General features: G+C 36.1%; 1 protein-coding gene across 1 annotated transcript in view; it reads right to left on the reverse strand.

Moving 5' to 3' along the window:
* LOC127450011 (ubiquitin carboxyl-terminal hydrolase 43-like) overlaps positions 1–16665 on the reverse strand; it is a 133445-nt gene that overhangs the window by 85226 nt on the left and 31554 nt on the right. Inside the window, exon 3 of the mRNA XM_051713705.1 lies at positions 1605–1714. Coding sequence (XP_051569665.1) covers positions 1605–1714 — 110 coding nt within the window. The remainder of the gene's footprint in view (positions 1–1604; positions 1715–16665) is intronic.

Genomic DNA, 16665 nt, shown 5'->3' on the forward strand with positions numbered 1-16665 from the left:
TGGAAGGCTCATGGCAGTTATTGAAAAGAAGGGTGGCTATATTGGTCACTGAATATTTTTGAAAGGCCAAAAATGTTATTTAATTGTCATTTTGTGTTACTTATTTGTTGCACCTACTCTAAGTTGGAAGAAATTATTTTTGTAATTTTGTTGCCTAAAAATTGTGCACACTAATAGTTGCCTAATAATTGTGCACACTTATATATTCCCCTGAGAAAGACAAAACTCACTTTTTCTTTGTTAAACATTCAGGTTTGAGGTTCAGTATCATTTTGGATTGACTGAGAGCATTGTGTTTATTCAACAATAAAATTAAACCTGAGGAATACAATTTGCCTAATAATTGGGCATGCAATGTATATCAATTTTTCTAGTTTTGCTCTATTCTTAAATATTTCATCACCTACAGTAGATATTGCTCTTGTGTAGAGTAAAACATTCTTACGAGCCACAGTTATGTGTAGTGATGATTTGTGAGCAAATCATTCTTTTGAGTTGATTTATTTTAAATGAATTGGTTGAAGCACAAATCGATCAAAATGATTCATTAGCAAATCAGCCTAAATCAAAATTATTATTACAAATCCATATCCAATAATCACAAATGACTTGAAAAGTCATAAAAAATGGAATCCAACCACAGCATGTACCAGCCAGACTTCACTTCAGTCTACTAAGACGGACTTCACAGAGGATGAATTGATGCAAACTCAAAGACATGGGATTCTTCATGTGCCACTGTCTGAAGCATGGGCTTAGGATGGAGTTCACCAAAATTACCTGCCATAAGCTTCCAGCCGGACTGCGATGCTCCTCACTAAATTATACCTATATCAACTTGGTCAAAGGAGGGACAACACTCTCTTTAAAAAAAAAAAAAAAAAGAAACTACATAGAAAATTATTTATCCACTAACAAAAGCCTTCATCGGCCAAAATCAAAGAACAATGCATCTACATGTACTTCCTCAGTTAATTCGGGATGACTTCAAAGACTTTAACACTAAAACTTAGTTCATACAAAATCATTCTGTTTAATCACTGACCCACAACACTTAGTTTACAAATTTGAACCACTAATAATTCTAAACATACAATATTGGCAATATATTCATTCATTTTCTGTTATAGCATAATTTCATGTACAGCTGCTATACAAATACATTTGACTTGACTTGACACCCTGGGAAAAAATAGGATTAGTGCTAACAATGCTGATGTCCAGTCACAAGGGTACACTGCCTTAGTATTTAAAGATCTCTGCATTTGACTGGACAAAGTCGATTAGTAATCAGTGTGCAAACTAAAAAAAAAAAAAATGCTTTGGGAGCAAATTAATGTAGAGACATTGACTGTCAAACCATATGGTCAAGGCCTGTGAAATGTTTTTCTCCTTCAAAGCAATCTTTGCTGTTTCACAGTTTACCCATAAAGAATTTGTGTAAACTGGTAGTATTACTTAGTAGGCAGTTATGTAAAAGTGCCTCTCTCTAATGTCAGAGTTAGTACGCTGCTTTATACGCCATGGTAAATTAAGTCAGCACTTGAGTCATGTCACAATTGTGTCATGTGTTTAAGCTCATTTGTGTATCTGTGTACACTCACTTGTATTGCGCTTGAAAATGCTCTTGTACGAAGCTGTGGCATACACCGGGCTGCATATTTGGTGGAGTCAGAGCATCAGAGACAAGCTTCTCTTCACCTCCTTCTTGACTCTGAAATAAAAAGACAAATAAAACAAGCAGACATTTATATGGATGGATGAGGCCTTCTTGCTGCTTGTTTCCAGAAAGTGCTGCTTTACACAACAAGGCGATATTGTATTCTTATTCCTTTTTTAATAAATGCAACCCCACCCCCCCCAACTTAAGCTGGGTAACTAAGGCAATAAACATTTTTTCTTCTTTAATTTTTAAGACTTAATGTACAATAACCAAACACCTATTCAGACAGAGTGAGAGAAAAAGAGAAAGGAAAGAGACACTAAGACATAAAGATATAAATACTGTATATAGAGACACAAAGATATAAGTAGAAAGATGGCGATCACAAAAGCGAATTCATGCCTCTACCTGAGTGAGTATCAAGGCAGGTGGATAAAATATCACTCACTGAAAAAGTTTCACTCAGTTTCATCATAAGATGAAAGCAGAGTGATGGCCACTGAGACCCAAACCCATTAAAAATTCTACATTCCTCATATAAAGTATTTTTGACTATGATAGGCCATTATAACCAAGAACTGAGGACTTGTAACTACAATCAGAACAAAAACTTAAATTATTGATAAGTCAGTTGCAATTTTAAACAACTCATTAAACTTGTATTCTTCTTTGATGGTCATTCTTAGCCAAAATTGGCTACAACTACCAAACATTTAGTTGTCTGGCAAAGCAAAGCCTTTTCTAAGAGACATTCTGTGCAAATCCCAGGGAGACATCCTCCTTTCTTTAACATCTGAAAGCTTTAGAATTTATGGTTGAAAAGTTGTGCTTTGCAAGAGACAAACTAGAGCCATAAAACGCCCTGATTTGGATGTCCATCTTTACAAATGTCTACATAAAACTTTACCTCTGTAGTACACCACCCAAGAGTTCAAAGTTTATTCAACTGCTTTCTTTAACCCTACAGAACACAACTTGCTGTCTTTATTTCTTCCCCTTTCTCTCTCTCTCAACACCACTCTTCTCTTATCCGAAACATTTAGGCTCTTTTCCTTTTCATTACCTGTTTTACTCTCTTTTACTCTTCCTTTATGCCCCAATCTATTTAATACTCAATCGCTAATAATTAGGGCACAAAAAGAGATAAATCTTCTCAGCCTTTTCTTTGAAGGTTAGGAGTTCATAGGCATATTTACAGATCTTGTGGGTCTGGTAGTTTGAGAGCAGTAACTTGCTAAAAGTAACTACTCTGCTAACTTAAAGCTGTGTAACTTTTTCAATTTTAAAATATATCCTTTTTCTATCCCATATACTTAAAGCCACTTGTAGGTTGATTTGCTCAAACTGTAAACACTGTGTCTATGTGGTGCTATAAAAATATTGCTGTTTGTTTGAGCAGCCCGACACAGCATTTAGTATGTTAAAATGCGCAGTTATAATCAAGCTAAAGCTGGTTTTTGCATAGTCGAGTTTGTCCAAGTTTACATAAAACATTGTGTAATTGAATATTTAAAGGAAATAAGCTGAGGAATTATTAAAAACAAACTGCGCATCACCTCTGTCTTTCGGTATGCGGAAAAATGCTGAGGTTAAATGTAATTTGATTAACATGTATACATGCTAGACGAGGCCAAACTACAAATCGCATTATCTAGGTCTGTTAAAGTGAAAATTCTCTCATTATTTACTCATCATCATGATATCCCAGGTGTGAATATCTGTCTTTTTTCACCAGAAGCAAAATAGAAAAATATCTCAGCTCAGTAGGTCCTTAAAATACAAGTGGATGGTGATCTGAATTTTGAAGCTCCAAATATTACAGACAGTCAGCATAAATGTCATCCTTACGACTCCAGTGGTTTAATCAATGTCTTCTAAAGCGATAAGATTGCTTCTGGTGCGAAAAAATATAAATATTTAAGTACTTTTTAACTATAATCCAACGCTTCCAGTAAGCTTAATGAGAGGGTGGAGTTCAAGCAGTCTCTCGTGTGACGCATTACCGTTGCCATGATACAGAGGTAATCTCACGTTCTCGGTTGAGACATCTAGGATAAGCACACAAACGTACCATTGTGAGTAAAGAAACAGATAAAGATCTAAACCAAAACCAACAAAGCTTCTGTACAGTGTTCCTCCTACTCACTTGTAAACAGCGCTGCTTTTCCATGTGTGTCGCAAGTGCCAACGTGATTACGTCACACGCGCATGCCACTGCTGACCGGAAACGATGAATTAGAGTTAAACAAGTACTTAAATATTGATCTTTTTCGCACCAAAAGCAATCGTGTTGCTTTAGAAGACATTAATTTAAGAGCTGGAGTCGTATGGATGACTTTTATGCTGACTATTTCTTCTTTTTGGAGCTTCAAAAGTCGGATCACTTACATTTTTGGACCTACTGAGCTAATATATTTTTCTAATTTTCTTCAGATGTGTTCTGGTCAAAAAAGAAAGTCATATACATCTGGGATATCATGAGGGTGAATTAATGATGAGAGAATTGTCATTTTTGGGTGAACTATCCCTTTAGTCCAACTTCACAAATATAGGCCTTACAAGACAAATTATTGCTTTAGTCCGACCAAAATCTAATTTTTAAAGTCAATGTAAACTTACTGATTGACTCAACCAATGACGTGAGTTTGGGGTGGGACTATCTGTTTGTTAGAACGACAATAGACGGTTGGAGTATTCTGAAACGCTGTTTTTTGCAATTCAGCTCAACCCACTCTCATGATAACTCGTAACAAGAGTAGGTGAAATCGCAAGGCACATACAAAAACTTACAACTTTTACTATCACTAAGAAAAATAAAACAAACCTAACTCATTCCATAGGAAAATAGATTTGAGTACCACGGATTAAAGAAAACATTGCAGTGTGGAACGAGATGAGGGAAGAGTATCACAGGATATTAACATTCATCAGTCATATGTATTGCATAAATAAATATGGAATGAGTAACCAAATTTATTCACAGGTGTTTCATTTCTGAAAATGAAGTGTTCGAAAGGAGGCTAGCTAAAAATGTTATTTGAAGTTGTACGATATCTTACAATTTCGCTATCGCTATGTTGATTTAGTTTGGTGGTGCTAATGGTGCAGAAATTATACACATCAGTTTGAACTACATTCAGTAGTTTGACAGCAGTTCCGCTGTTTTTCCAGTAACAAGCTACTTTTACCCTCAACTAGTTAGGGCTGCAACGATACATGTATCCACGACGAAACAAACAGATACAGGGGCTTTGGTATGGTACATATCTAGCATGAGTGAAACCAATATTAAAACAACATATAACAAACAAAACAAACCACGTAGAACTAAAAAAAAAGATTGCGGAGCAACACGGGACCGAACGGAACCAAAACTTAACAGAACAGAGCGCCACACTAGAAACGGCGTATCAAATAAATGCATGTTAAGTTTATGTGGACAGTACTTTCATCAACGTGCCCTGGTGGCTTTCACTTTCGGGTGCTGTCTCCATGTTTCTTTATCGTATCGCTTTATCGCTAAAGTGATAACGAACACCTTAGGAATACTTATAATTGAGCGATAAGTACAAGTGGTGAGCTGAAAGGAAAAATCTGCAGAAATCTGCACTGCTAATGTCTTAATTTTGTTACAATTATTATAACTGCAATTTTATTATTTAACTTTGATTATTATTTATGTTTTTATACAATGTGCATATATGAGGCTCTTAAGTTTTGTATTTTAATTTCGTTGAAGAAATATGCATTGTGCAGTCATGTATAAATGAGCCTTCACAATAAGAACTGTCCGTCAGCCACTGTTTTCAAAATAAATAATTTAAAGAAAGATTCTTTGTTTTCCCTGCTGTCTTGAAACCATACCGAACCGTGACCCCAAAACCGAGGTACGTACCGAACCGTGAATTTTGTGTACCGTTGCGGCCCTACAACTAGTGGTGTAATATCAACTATACAAATGGTGAGACCCAATTAGGTCTTTAATTGAATGTTAAATTCTGATTTTGCAAACAAACAAACAAAACAAAAGCCAAAAAGAATAAATAGTGCATTGGATTTTTTTTTTTTTTTTTTTTTTGCTACATCATATTAAGGGCAATTTAAAAAGGCTTTTTTCACCTGAGGAAATGAGCTCTGTGCTCTGGTAAGCTCTATGTGATTTCTATTGAAAGCAGAGAAAAGTATTTCTACACTCCACCATCACTGCACTGTTACGGATGCCATCCATTGATATCGGGCGGCAAAAAGGAAGAAAGACTCCAGGCCATTATTCAACAAGCTGGCTCATCACTTCACTAAATTCTTCTGGCAGCCCCAGTCTGGTTAATGAGTGTTAAGTCCTCCGAAGATAAAGGCTCCCAGATCCTAAGTTAGAAATGTGTCTCCTGATAAGTTCCTACACTGGCACTAGAGACTAATACTGGAAAAAGAAGGCATATTTGCCAGGAAAGCCTTAAAGGGATAGTTCACACAAAAATGAAAAGTCTGTCATAATTTTCTCACCCTCATGTCATTCCAAACCTGTATGACTTCCTTTCTTTCATGGAACACAAAGGAGATGTAAGGCAGAATTACCGCTTTCATTTTTTAGAAAAATATGCACTAAAAGTCAATGGTGATTGAGACTTACTACCTAACATCTCCTTTAATGTTCAGTGGAAGAACGGAAGTCATATAATACAGGTTGACCAATGGAAGGCGAGGGGCGTGTTCGGGAAACCTGTTTCAACACTATTATAGTCATTATTTTTGCAAATCTGTTTAGTGATCCTAGTGGTGCAGAAATTACACACTTCACCTTGAAATTAAAGGGCCGATTGATCTTGATCTTGCCAGCACTATATTGCTCCTGCTTGAGGAAGAATGAGGGGTTGTCTAACATCAAAGGGCTTGTGAGATTCTTGTTTTGAATCGAGTGGGTCCACTCAGGATGGGAGAGCCCAACAGCTTGAAACACTGCCAAACGTAACCGATGCCAAATGTGTCATTTCAAAATGGCAGGTTGGGTGATGCTTTGATGGGATACATCTGCAACTGGAGTTTTTGAGCGAGTTTAATGTCAGCTTCCTTTTTAACCGTGTCTTGAACAGGAAGAAGAGTCACTTCTCTTGACCTTTGATAATGCCATGATTGATTTTGAGGTTTTAGATAAATGATTCTGTTGTGCACCCATTAATACATAACCGGTTGAAAGTTCAGAAGGAACTATCATTTACTCATTTATCGTTTTATACCATTAAACCTGATAAAGGCCTATGTGCCGAAACGAGTTGGTTTGTGTTATTTATTTTAATTCCAAAAAAGTCACTGCAATTGTTGCTGGATTCCACTGCTCCATTCCTGTTGTTTCTATCCATGCACATTGTGAGTGGGTAAAGTAGTGCCAGATCTATTTCTACAATCATTTTATACAATGAAAGTGAATGTGGATTGGGGCTGTCAATCTCCAAAAAGCACCATAAAAGTAGTCAATACAAGTTGTTGTTGGTATATTCTGCATACAAATTCAAAAAATCGAATCGACATAAATGAGCGTAAATGCAATATCATCAGTGTCTGTGACCTATTGTTATTGTCAAATCTGGCGCACCATATTTGAGTGATACTTGAGAGCTGCATTGGAGGGAAAGATTTTCAGTGAATTAAAATTTTGTAAAATGTAAAAAATTTTAACATTTTACATTTTAGTCCGTTCCTCACACAAAGCTATCGTATAGCTTGAGAAGACTTGGAATATAGCGAAGGATTCATACAGACAACTTTTATGGAACTTTTTTTTGTCAATTTTAGAGCTTGACAGAGATTGTATGAGAAAAAGCCGTCAGGACACTTAAAAAGCAAAACATGCAAAACAACTTTTATTGTCCATGGAATATATGGGTGAGTGAGTAAATGATGACAGAAGTAAACTGTTCCTTTAAAGCAGGGGTCTCCAACCTATGGCCCTCCAAAACGTTTTGACTGGCACGCGCTGGAAGCGCGAGAATGCTTTGGTGTCTTTTCATGCCTGTAAGACTGACTATAGCGTGAGCCAATAGCATTCAAGTTCAGGCTGTTAAGGAGCATATCGTATGATAGGCACTTCCTGCCTCCTCCACGTGATGCGTGATTTTACCAGCGAGCTTACATCATCCCTCTCATAAGCGCACGTAACAAAGATGTACGGAAGCGAACATTTGTAGTTAAAAAGTATAGAAGTATTGTTTTGTTTCTAAAAATAATCAATCATTTGGGTTCAGAAGAACTTTATTTGTCGACTGGAGTGAATATGCATTTTGGACTGTCAAAAAATGGAGGACATTCACTTGCATTGTTTAGAGGAGGAGGCCTGAAATGAAATCCTAAAAGTCTTAAATTCTGTTTCGATGATGAAAGAAACACAGATATATCTTGGATGGCCTGATGGTGAGTAAATTATAAGCAAATTTTCATTTTTGGGTGAACTATTCCTTTAAGGAGGATCTGCTGAACTGAACGACTAAACGAGAAGAGGAGGCAAGCCGTTTGTTCAATTCTTGTTCAACAAGAAAATGGGCCCGATGAATTATGAATAAAATGGAGTTATTACAATGGCAAATGGACTTTATTGAAACTCATAATTATTTTTTAGGCTATTATTGTCTTTTTTTGTATAGCTTGATAGAAAGTCATGCTCTGCAGTTCACAGTATGATAGACATGCTTTGTTGACATTTGTGGGGAAATGCTTTTAATGCTTAAACACTCTGCAGTGCTGAAGTCTCTTATTTGAATTGTTGAGACGCAAATTTTAATAAGTGATAATTCTACTTTTTCCGATTGTGAATAACTCTACTTTTTCCATATTCAAAACATAAAAGATGGTCATTTGGCGCATCTACTGGCTCAAAAGCATAATTTGCAGAAATGATCAATGAATGAATCAATGAACTAATCTGAACTAATCTTTTTGGTGAACAGATTAAAAAGACTAGTTACTGAGATTAATCAAAATCATCACCATTACTGGATAGAGTAGGCTATTTATTGCAAGTTCTTTGAGCCAATCTATGGATCCACTGATATAAGATAAAGTAGGCTAAAATGTAACATTTCACACAGATTACGTTTCTTTTTTCCTTCTTGTTAGCCTACAATAGAAAAACATATAATGAAAGTTCTGTTGACATGACTGGACCTTTTCCCCCCTCTTCATGTCTTGACATGCACACGTCAGTGAACAGCGAAAGCATGTATGCAATGACAAAGTAGGACTAACTTAAAGCAGCTGCTAAGAACTGTATAAATACAATAAAGTTACCAATATTAAAATCATGTTCTGTGAATGGATTTTAATTGTAAAATTAATCCATTTAATAAAAGCAGAAGAATAATCTCTGTGACAAAAATACCATATAAGCTCACTCTGGCTACCTTGAAAACATAGCACAGTGACCTGGCCCTGGCAGCAAAAAGTTTGGGGACCCCTGCTTTAAAGGGACCATGTTTTATTGCATTTAACATGTAGTTGACAAGAGGTCACACAAGGGCAAGAACAAGAAAATGAATCCAAACTAAGAGAACAGTATGAGGAGTAGATTCTTCTGCAGTCATTAGCATATTTGGTACATGCATTTCTGCAAGCTTGCACAGATTTTTTGTTAATTAAAGCACAGTGTCATTAAATATGAATATAAGATAAAAAAAAAAATATAATAAAAAAAAAAAAAGTGAATAGATGATAATTTCTAGATAAGCTTCCAAAATAAGTACTTAGATTTTCAATCAGTGCAAGAGACATTGTCTGTGGTATTTACAGTAGCCCATAAAAATATTTGGACACTTAAGCCACACTTACATTTTATAATATCTTTGCATTATGAAGCTACAGTAAATATCAAACCAATGGCATTTATTTTTGAAAAACTATAGCACAGACAATTTTCAAGCAAAACATTTCACAAACAGAAGTTGGTTAGGTTTCAAATTAAAAAAGAAAAAGAGATATTTTGGTCAAAACTAAGACAAAAAAAAAAATTAAAAAAAATTAAAAATAAAAGATTTAACCATGGTTACTCTGCTAGGACACCTATTTGAACTTAAGGGGAACTGACTTTATGCATCCACTAAACATTACCTTGACACAGATGGTAACAGCAAAAATAGCTCAGAAAAGATAATGTTTTTTCTGCAGATAATTTGTCAGCCACATGGTTTGATATTCTGCATCTAAGCCATGACATTTAGACATTTTTAAGTGACTTAAGTGTACATAAAGTGACCATTCAATTTTTCATGCTTCTACAATCTCAATTGGTATAATGCCAAGATCTACACTTTCGTACAAAGATATACAGTAACATTCAAAACAACTGGAAAAGTACACTCAGGAAATGCATCCAGTCACAGTAATCGCATGAATAATCTACAACCCTGATCAAACAGATGAACGAGTACCTTGTGGAGGCACAGTTTCAGCTGTCGTAGTGGCCAAAACACAGCATGACCCAGATAGGTAGAAAGAAAGAACCTTCTACACAGCTTACACAGGTACACACACATACATATATGAAGCATTAATGAATAATGGAACTGCCACTCCATAGAGAAAGACTACCTGCAGGGATCCAAACTAAAAATATTCCCGCTTTTAAAAGACGAAGGGAAAAATAGGGATGAACAAATGCACCTCTACTTATGGCCTACAGATGATCTCGCTCACTGACTCTATAAGTGTAATGCTCTGCACTGATCTTACAATAGAGAGCTTGTCCTATATGTGAAATAATAGTAGGCATTGTATTCTATAAGGAATAACGAATGAGTAACAGAGTCAACAGTGGCCCCAAAAAATATTTTGACACGTAAGCTATGTTTAAACATGAATGGACACTTTCTGGTTGTCAATTTTGGACTGGTTGGTAAAAAGTTATTGGAAAATGGCAAAGGGGCTGTACACTTAAAAATATTTTGTGTCCGTCTGCACTGCTTTTCTATGTAAACATGCACTAGATGGACTTCTTTGACCATTGTGGTGTTTTTACTAGCTTGCATGCACTGCTTGCTGTTTTTTTTTTTGTCTTATGCTGGAGCTGCACATTTTTTTAGATGCTGTCACGTTAATACAACTTAAAAATCGATGCACCTGCATGCTGTTATATTTGTGTTAATGTACTATAACGCAAAAAAAAAATGTTTGGTCTGAATGGTCCATAAGTGAAATGAAAATTAGCTTCAACCAAATATTTTTAGCTGTAAGGAAGATGGATCTTACAATCTAGGTGTAAGAAGAGGGAGTACAACAAGAGCTAAGAGTGCAGTAAGGAAGTGCAAAAGAATTGTGTCTTTTTCAAAATACTGTTTCTTCCTCTCCCTAAAGGTGGGCAACAATTCATCAAGCACTGCTGTGAGGCTCTGGGTTCATACCTAGCACTGGTTTCTATGGAGATGCCAGTGGGCAAATATACAAAGAGACACAGAGAGACAGAGATTGAGAGAGAGAGAGGGAAAAAGAAAAGCTAGTCCCTTATGGAGAAAAGCTCTTGGCAAGCATTCAGAATGGGCACAGCAGCATTTATTTCATTTCAGTTCGCCCTGTCAATGTCTGCCAGCGTGTGAAATGAATAATAATTATGGGTACTCAGGTCAGTGAGGGGTTTTCAGTTTCTTAACATCATCATTTTCCAATATATATATATATATATATATATATATATATATATATATATATATACACACACACACACACACACACACTGTGTACACACACAGTATATACTGTATAGTTGTACTCAAAAGTTTGCATACCCTGGCAGAAATTGTGAAATTTTGGCATTGATTTTGAAATATGACTGATCATGCAAAAAAACTGTCTTTTATTTAAGAATAGTGATCATATGAAGCCATTTATTATCACATAGTTGTTTGGCTCCTTTTTAAATCATAATGATAACAGAAATCACCCAAATGGCCCTGATCAAAAGTTTACATACCCCTGAATGTTTGGCCTTGTTACAGACACACAAGGTGACACACACATATTTAAATGGCAATTAAAGGTTAATTTCCCACACCTGTGGCTTTTTAAATTGCAATTAGTGTCTGTGTATCAATAGTCAATGAGTTTGTTAGCTCTCAAGTGGATGCACTGAGCAGGCTAGATACTGAGCCATGGGAAGCAGAAAAGAACTGTCAAAAGACCTGCGTAATAAGGTAATGGAACTTTATAAAGATGGAACAAGATCTAAAAAGATATCCAATGTCTTGAAAATGCCAGTCAGTACTGTTCAATCACTTATTAAGAAGTGGAAAATTCAGGGATCTCTTGATACCAAGCCAAGGTCAGGTAGACCAAGAAAGATTTCCGCCACAACAGCCAGAAGAACTGTTCAGGTTCCGAAGAAAAACCCACAGGTAACCTCAGGAGAAATACAGGCTGCTCTGGAAAAAGGCAGTGTGGTTGTTTCAAGGAGCACAATACGACGATACTTGAACAAAAATTAGCTGCATGGTCAAGTTGCCAGAAAGAAGCCTTCACTGCACCAATGCCACAAAAAAGTCCAGTTACAATATGCCCGACAACACCTTGACACGCCTCACAGCTTCTGGCACAATATTATTTGGAGTGACGAGACCAAAATAGAGCTTTATGGTCACAACCATAAGCTCTATATTTGGAGAGGGGTCAACAAGGCCTATAGTGAAAAGAATACCATCTCCACTGTGAAGCATGGTGGTGGCTCTCTGATGTTTTGGGGGTGTGTGAGCTCTAAAGGCACGGGGAATCTTGTGAAAATTGATGGCAAGATGAATGCAGCATGTTATCAGAAAATACTGGCAGATAATTTGCAATTTTCTGCACAAAAGCTGCACATGGGACACACTTGGACTTTCCAGCATGACAATTACCCTAAGCACAAGGCCAAGTTGACCCTCCAGTGGTTACAGCAGAAAAAGGTGAAGGTTCTGGAGTGGCCATCACAGTCTCCTGACCTTAATATCGTCGAGCCACTCTGGGGAGATCTCAAACGTGTGGTTCATGCAAGATGACCAAAGACTTCGCATGACCTGGAGGCAATTTGCCAAGACGAATGGACAACTATACCACCTGCAAGAATTTGGGGCCTCATAGACAACTATTACAAAAGACTGCACACTGTCATTGATGCTAAAGGGGGCAATACACAGTATTATGAACTAAGGGTATGCAGACTTTTGAACAGGGGTCATTTCATTTTTTTCTTTGTTGCCATGTTTTGTTTTATGATTGTGCCATTCTGTTATAACCTACAGTTGAATATGAATCCCATAAGAAATAAAAGAAATGTGTTTTGCCTGCTCATTCATGTTTTCTTTAAAAATGGTACATATATTACCAATTCTCCAAGGGTATGCAAACTATTGAGCACAACTGTATATATATATATATATATATATATATATAAAACTAATTTATTGCCTTTTGTGTGTATATATATATATATATACACAAAAGGCAATAAATTAGTTTTTATTAAGAATTCATAAAGATTTGAGCTATTTTTAGTATTATTGATGTTGTTTTCCTGTAAATAGCTGTTTCGTGTAAAGTCACCATAAGGGTGATTAGTGTTCCATTAGTGGTCAACTTGGATCCTTTGAAAGCACTTCTTTGGGGAATTGAGGTTAATGAATGACCTTAGTTGTTATTTTCTTTAGAGCCAAGTAAATTAAGTTGAAACAGTTATATAAATGCTAATTTGAAACAACTCGCTATTAGTTGCTAAATCTTTGTGTGAGAAATATTTTAAGTAAACAAGAGTTGAATGAACTGATGCATGTGTATATCTTGGATTTTCTAGTTGTGCTGAAATAAAATGACCTTAAGTTGAATTTACTTAAAAAGCATGATGAAAAAATTATATGTATACAAGTAAATCCAACACATTTTTTTTTTTCAGTGTCAAAGGCTGTCATCATAGTTCTGTGTCTGTGTGGGCCTAGTTATCGAATAATGGTTGTGGAATCACCTGAGATGGTAATGCTGTCAAAGCATACCAAAGCAGAAAAAAACATGCAAACCACAGGTAAACAGCCTGCAGCACAAGTTGAAAGACCAGTGCATGTGAGTATTCAAAGGACAGGTTTTTGTTCAAGACCTCCACACTCTCTCCCTTGCTTTGAAAGTTTCATAGGTTTCCTAATATGCTGGGAATAAAACACCAACTCTTTTGTCTTGCGGATGTTAAGCAGCAGGTGGTATTCCCCACACTACAAGTCAAGGTCCTCCACCAGCTTCCTGCACTTTGACTCATCTCTATTTCTGATGCGCTAGTGCCAGTTCGGGGAAAGCATCTGCTGGTGGCATGAGCTAGTTTTACTGTAAAGGGGTTAGGGAAAGGAGGAGGCGAGAACCGGCTTGACAATATAAATAATAGTTTAATACTAAACTTAAACAAAAACACACAAACATAAACACATACAGGGCAGCTGCCTGTAGTTCTCTCTCTCTCTGGAACTGCCGTCTCCGGTCACCTTGATCCCTCGCTCGCCCCATCAGGCTGATTGGGGTCCGGGCGTACGTCATTCCAGCCCGGCCCTGCCCTCCTCCGTGCTACAGTTACATTAGTAAGAGAGACAGAACACAGTCTCATAGTATAAAAACATGCTGCCAGGACACTGGATCATTGTCTGTCTTTGAAAAACTATTTTTCGGCTGTTATTTACAGGTTTACCAAAAAGGTTCATTTGTAGTCAAATTTACAAAAGTACATGCTGCATAACATTTTTCCACACACTAGTGGAAACTAGTACCTGAACTAAAATCAATTAGTTGTGGAACTATACCCTTTCTGATTAAATCGTTAGAGTCGTTATTCCTCCAGGAACACAAAAGAAACTTTATTTAAATAAGCTTTGACGTAAGCATGTGACGCTGTTGTGGCGATGACACCTGAAATTGATGCAACAACAGCCGAGACGACTTACTGCAAAACATAAACAATGGATGACTCCGTGAAAGATTTTGTTCATTTTTATCATGTTTTGTTGTGGAAAAGTTCACGTGGACAAGATGCACTCGGATTTGTAAGAGATGGAAAAAAAAAAAACAGGAGAAAAATGTTCATTGTACACATTATATATAAGATTATCATGGAATGTAAAATATTTTATGATCCTTTATTCTCTCTTGTTTGATTTTTTTAAATAGAATCTTTTTTTTTTTATCTTTTTCAATCTACATAGTTTAAATGTCATCAAAGCCTAACTTCACAAGGCAATCAGATTATTTGTACACCTCGTTTCTAGTCGACGTTTCAAACTCACGTTGCATTTTTTTCTTCTCCATAAATACTCAGCAGATCCTGCATAACAGCATCTGTCCATCTATCCATTTCAATTTGAAAAACCTACAATAACAACAACTAAACAAAAATGGCTGATATCGGCTGTCTGATGGCTAGTGACTCATTTTTCTTGACCAATAAGAAGAGTTTGCTGTTCTGACTCCACCCAAATAGTTCCACTTTGCATTGAAAGTACCACCTTGGAGCAGGTACAAAAAAGTTTCCTGTTTTGGTTCAGATTTTAGTTCCAAGTGGAACTAGTTCATGTGGTTGAAAAACAACTTGAACCTGAAATAGTTCCAGGAACTATGAAAATTACCTGAAATGGAAAAATGCCCATATAGTCAGGGTCAAAAATTAAGACTTGACCAAAGTCAAATACAAGTAAAACATTTAAAATTTTAATTCAGTTTTCAAATTTAAATTTTAAATAATGAAATATAAAATTTCATGGCCAATACACAGAAAAAAAAGTATTTAGTGGTGAAGTAAATATAGCAAAAAGTACTATCTACTTGAAACAAGTTAGTTTTTAGCTTTACAATGTGTCATCATGTATCATATGTATCAATCCTAAAGTAGAAAACCTTATCTTATTTATTTGCTAATTTGAGTAAATTTCACTGGCAAATAAAATAAGTAAATTTTACTTAACTCTTCAAAACTGGTGTTCCCAGCATGCACTGGGCTTGAATAATTAATGAGCTTGTATAGTTTCACTGTTTGCAAGTTTATTTACATTGTTTTTATTGTTAATTTTGTTGTTATATTTGGTAACTCTTGGACTTTTGGTGCAGTCTTGAAGCTGAAGTATGTAACTTTTTCTGTGTTAAAATACCTTCTCCTATCCAAGCTTAATATGTAGAGACAATTATAAGTAGGCCATTCATAGGTACATTTTCTTGGAAACTGTTAGCACTGTGTTTCTGTGGCGCTTTGAAAATTGCTCTATTTGTTTTGAGCAACCCGCTTAGACCTGCCCCAACAACATTGCTCAAACAATGGCATGAGTTGGGGGTGGGACTATCACTTAGTTTGACCAATGACAGATGGGAAAACTTTTATTTTTGTAGTTCTGTTTGGGGACACTAGTGGCGCAGAATTTACATACATCAGCTTTAAGTCAATTTTCTAATCAAAATTACACGTTCATGATCCAAAAACGTAGCTGTTGATTCTCACCGTCATGGTGTTTTATGCACCAAGTTTGAGGTCTGCGTGCGCAGCTCTAGGACTATCCTTTGTTGCTATCACCAATAATGCAAGGTTATGCTGTCTCATAGACATTCAGGTCCATTAAGTGTTCCTGTGGGAAGTTGCATTTACTCACTCACTTTAAGCAATATTATGTCATGAAGTTAAGTAGATTTTACTTAATTTTATATCATTAAGATTTACTTAGAAAAACTGTGTGCAAATACTTGCAAAATAAAAATTAAGTAAAGCTTAGTCATTTTTTCAGGGTAAGAAATATTCATGGCTGGTATGGTTTCTCAATATACTCATCACTGGCAGGAGTAACAAAGTGAATTTTGGTCCCTATATATACATACTTACCCCTTGATGAAGTATCTAGCTAAAATAAATCTGTATGTTCTCATGGATGGTCCAATGCCGATCATTTCTGACATGGTATGATGCCAAATAATATCTACAGAGTCAACCAGTATGACAGATAGCCAAATGAGTTGAATTACAGTAATCTGTAATGTTGTAATAA

The sequence above is a fragment of the Myxocyprinus asiaticus genome, chromosome 13 (genome assembly GCF_019703515.2).
Source record: "Myxocyprinus asiaticus isolate MX2 ecotype Aquarium Trade chromosome 13, UBuf_Myxa_2, whole genome shotgun sequence".
Lineage (NCBI taxonomy): Eukaryota > Metazoa > Chordata > Actinopteri > Cypriniformes > Catostomidae > Myxocyprinus > Myxocyprinus asiaticus.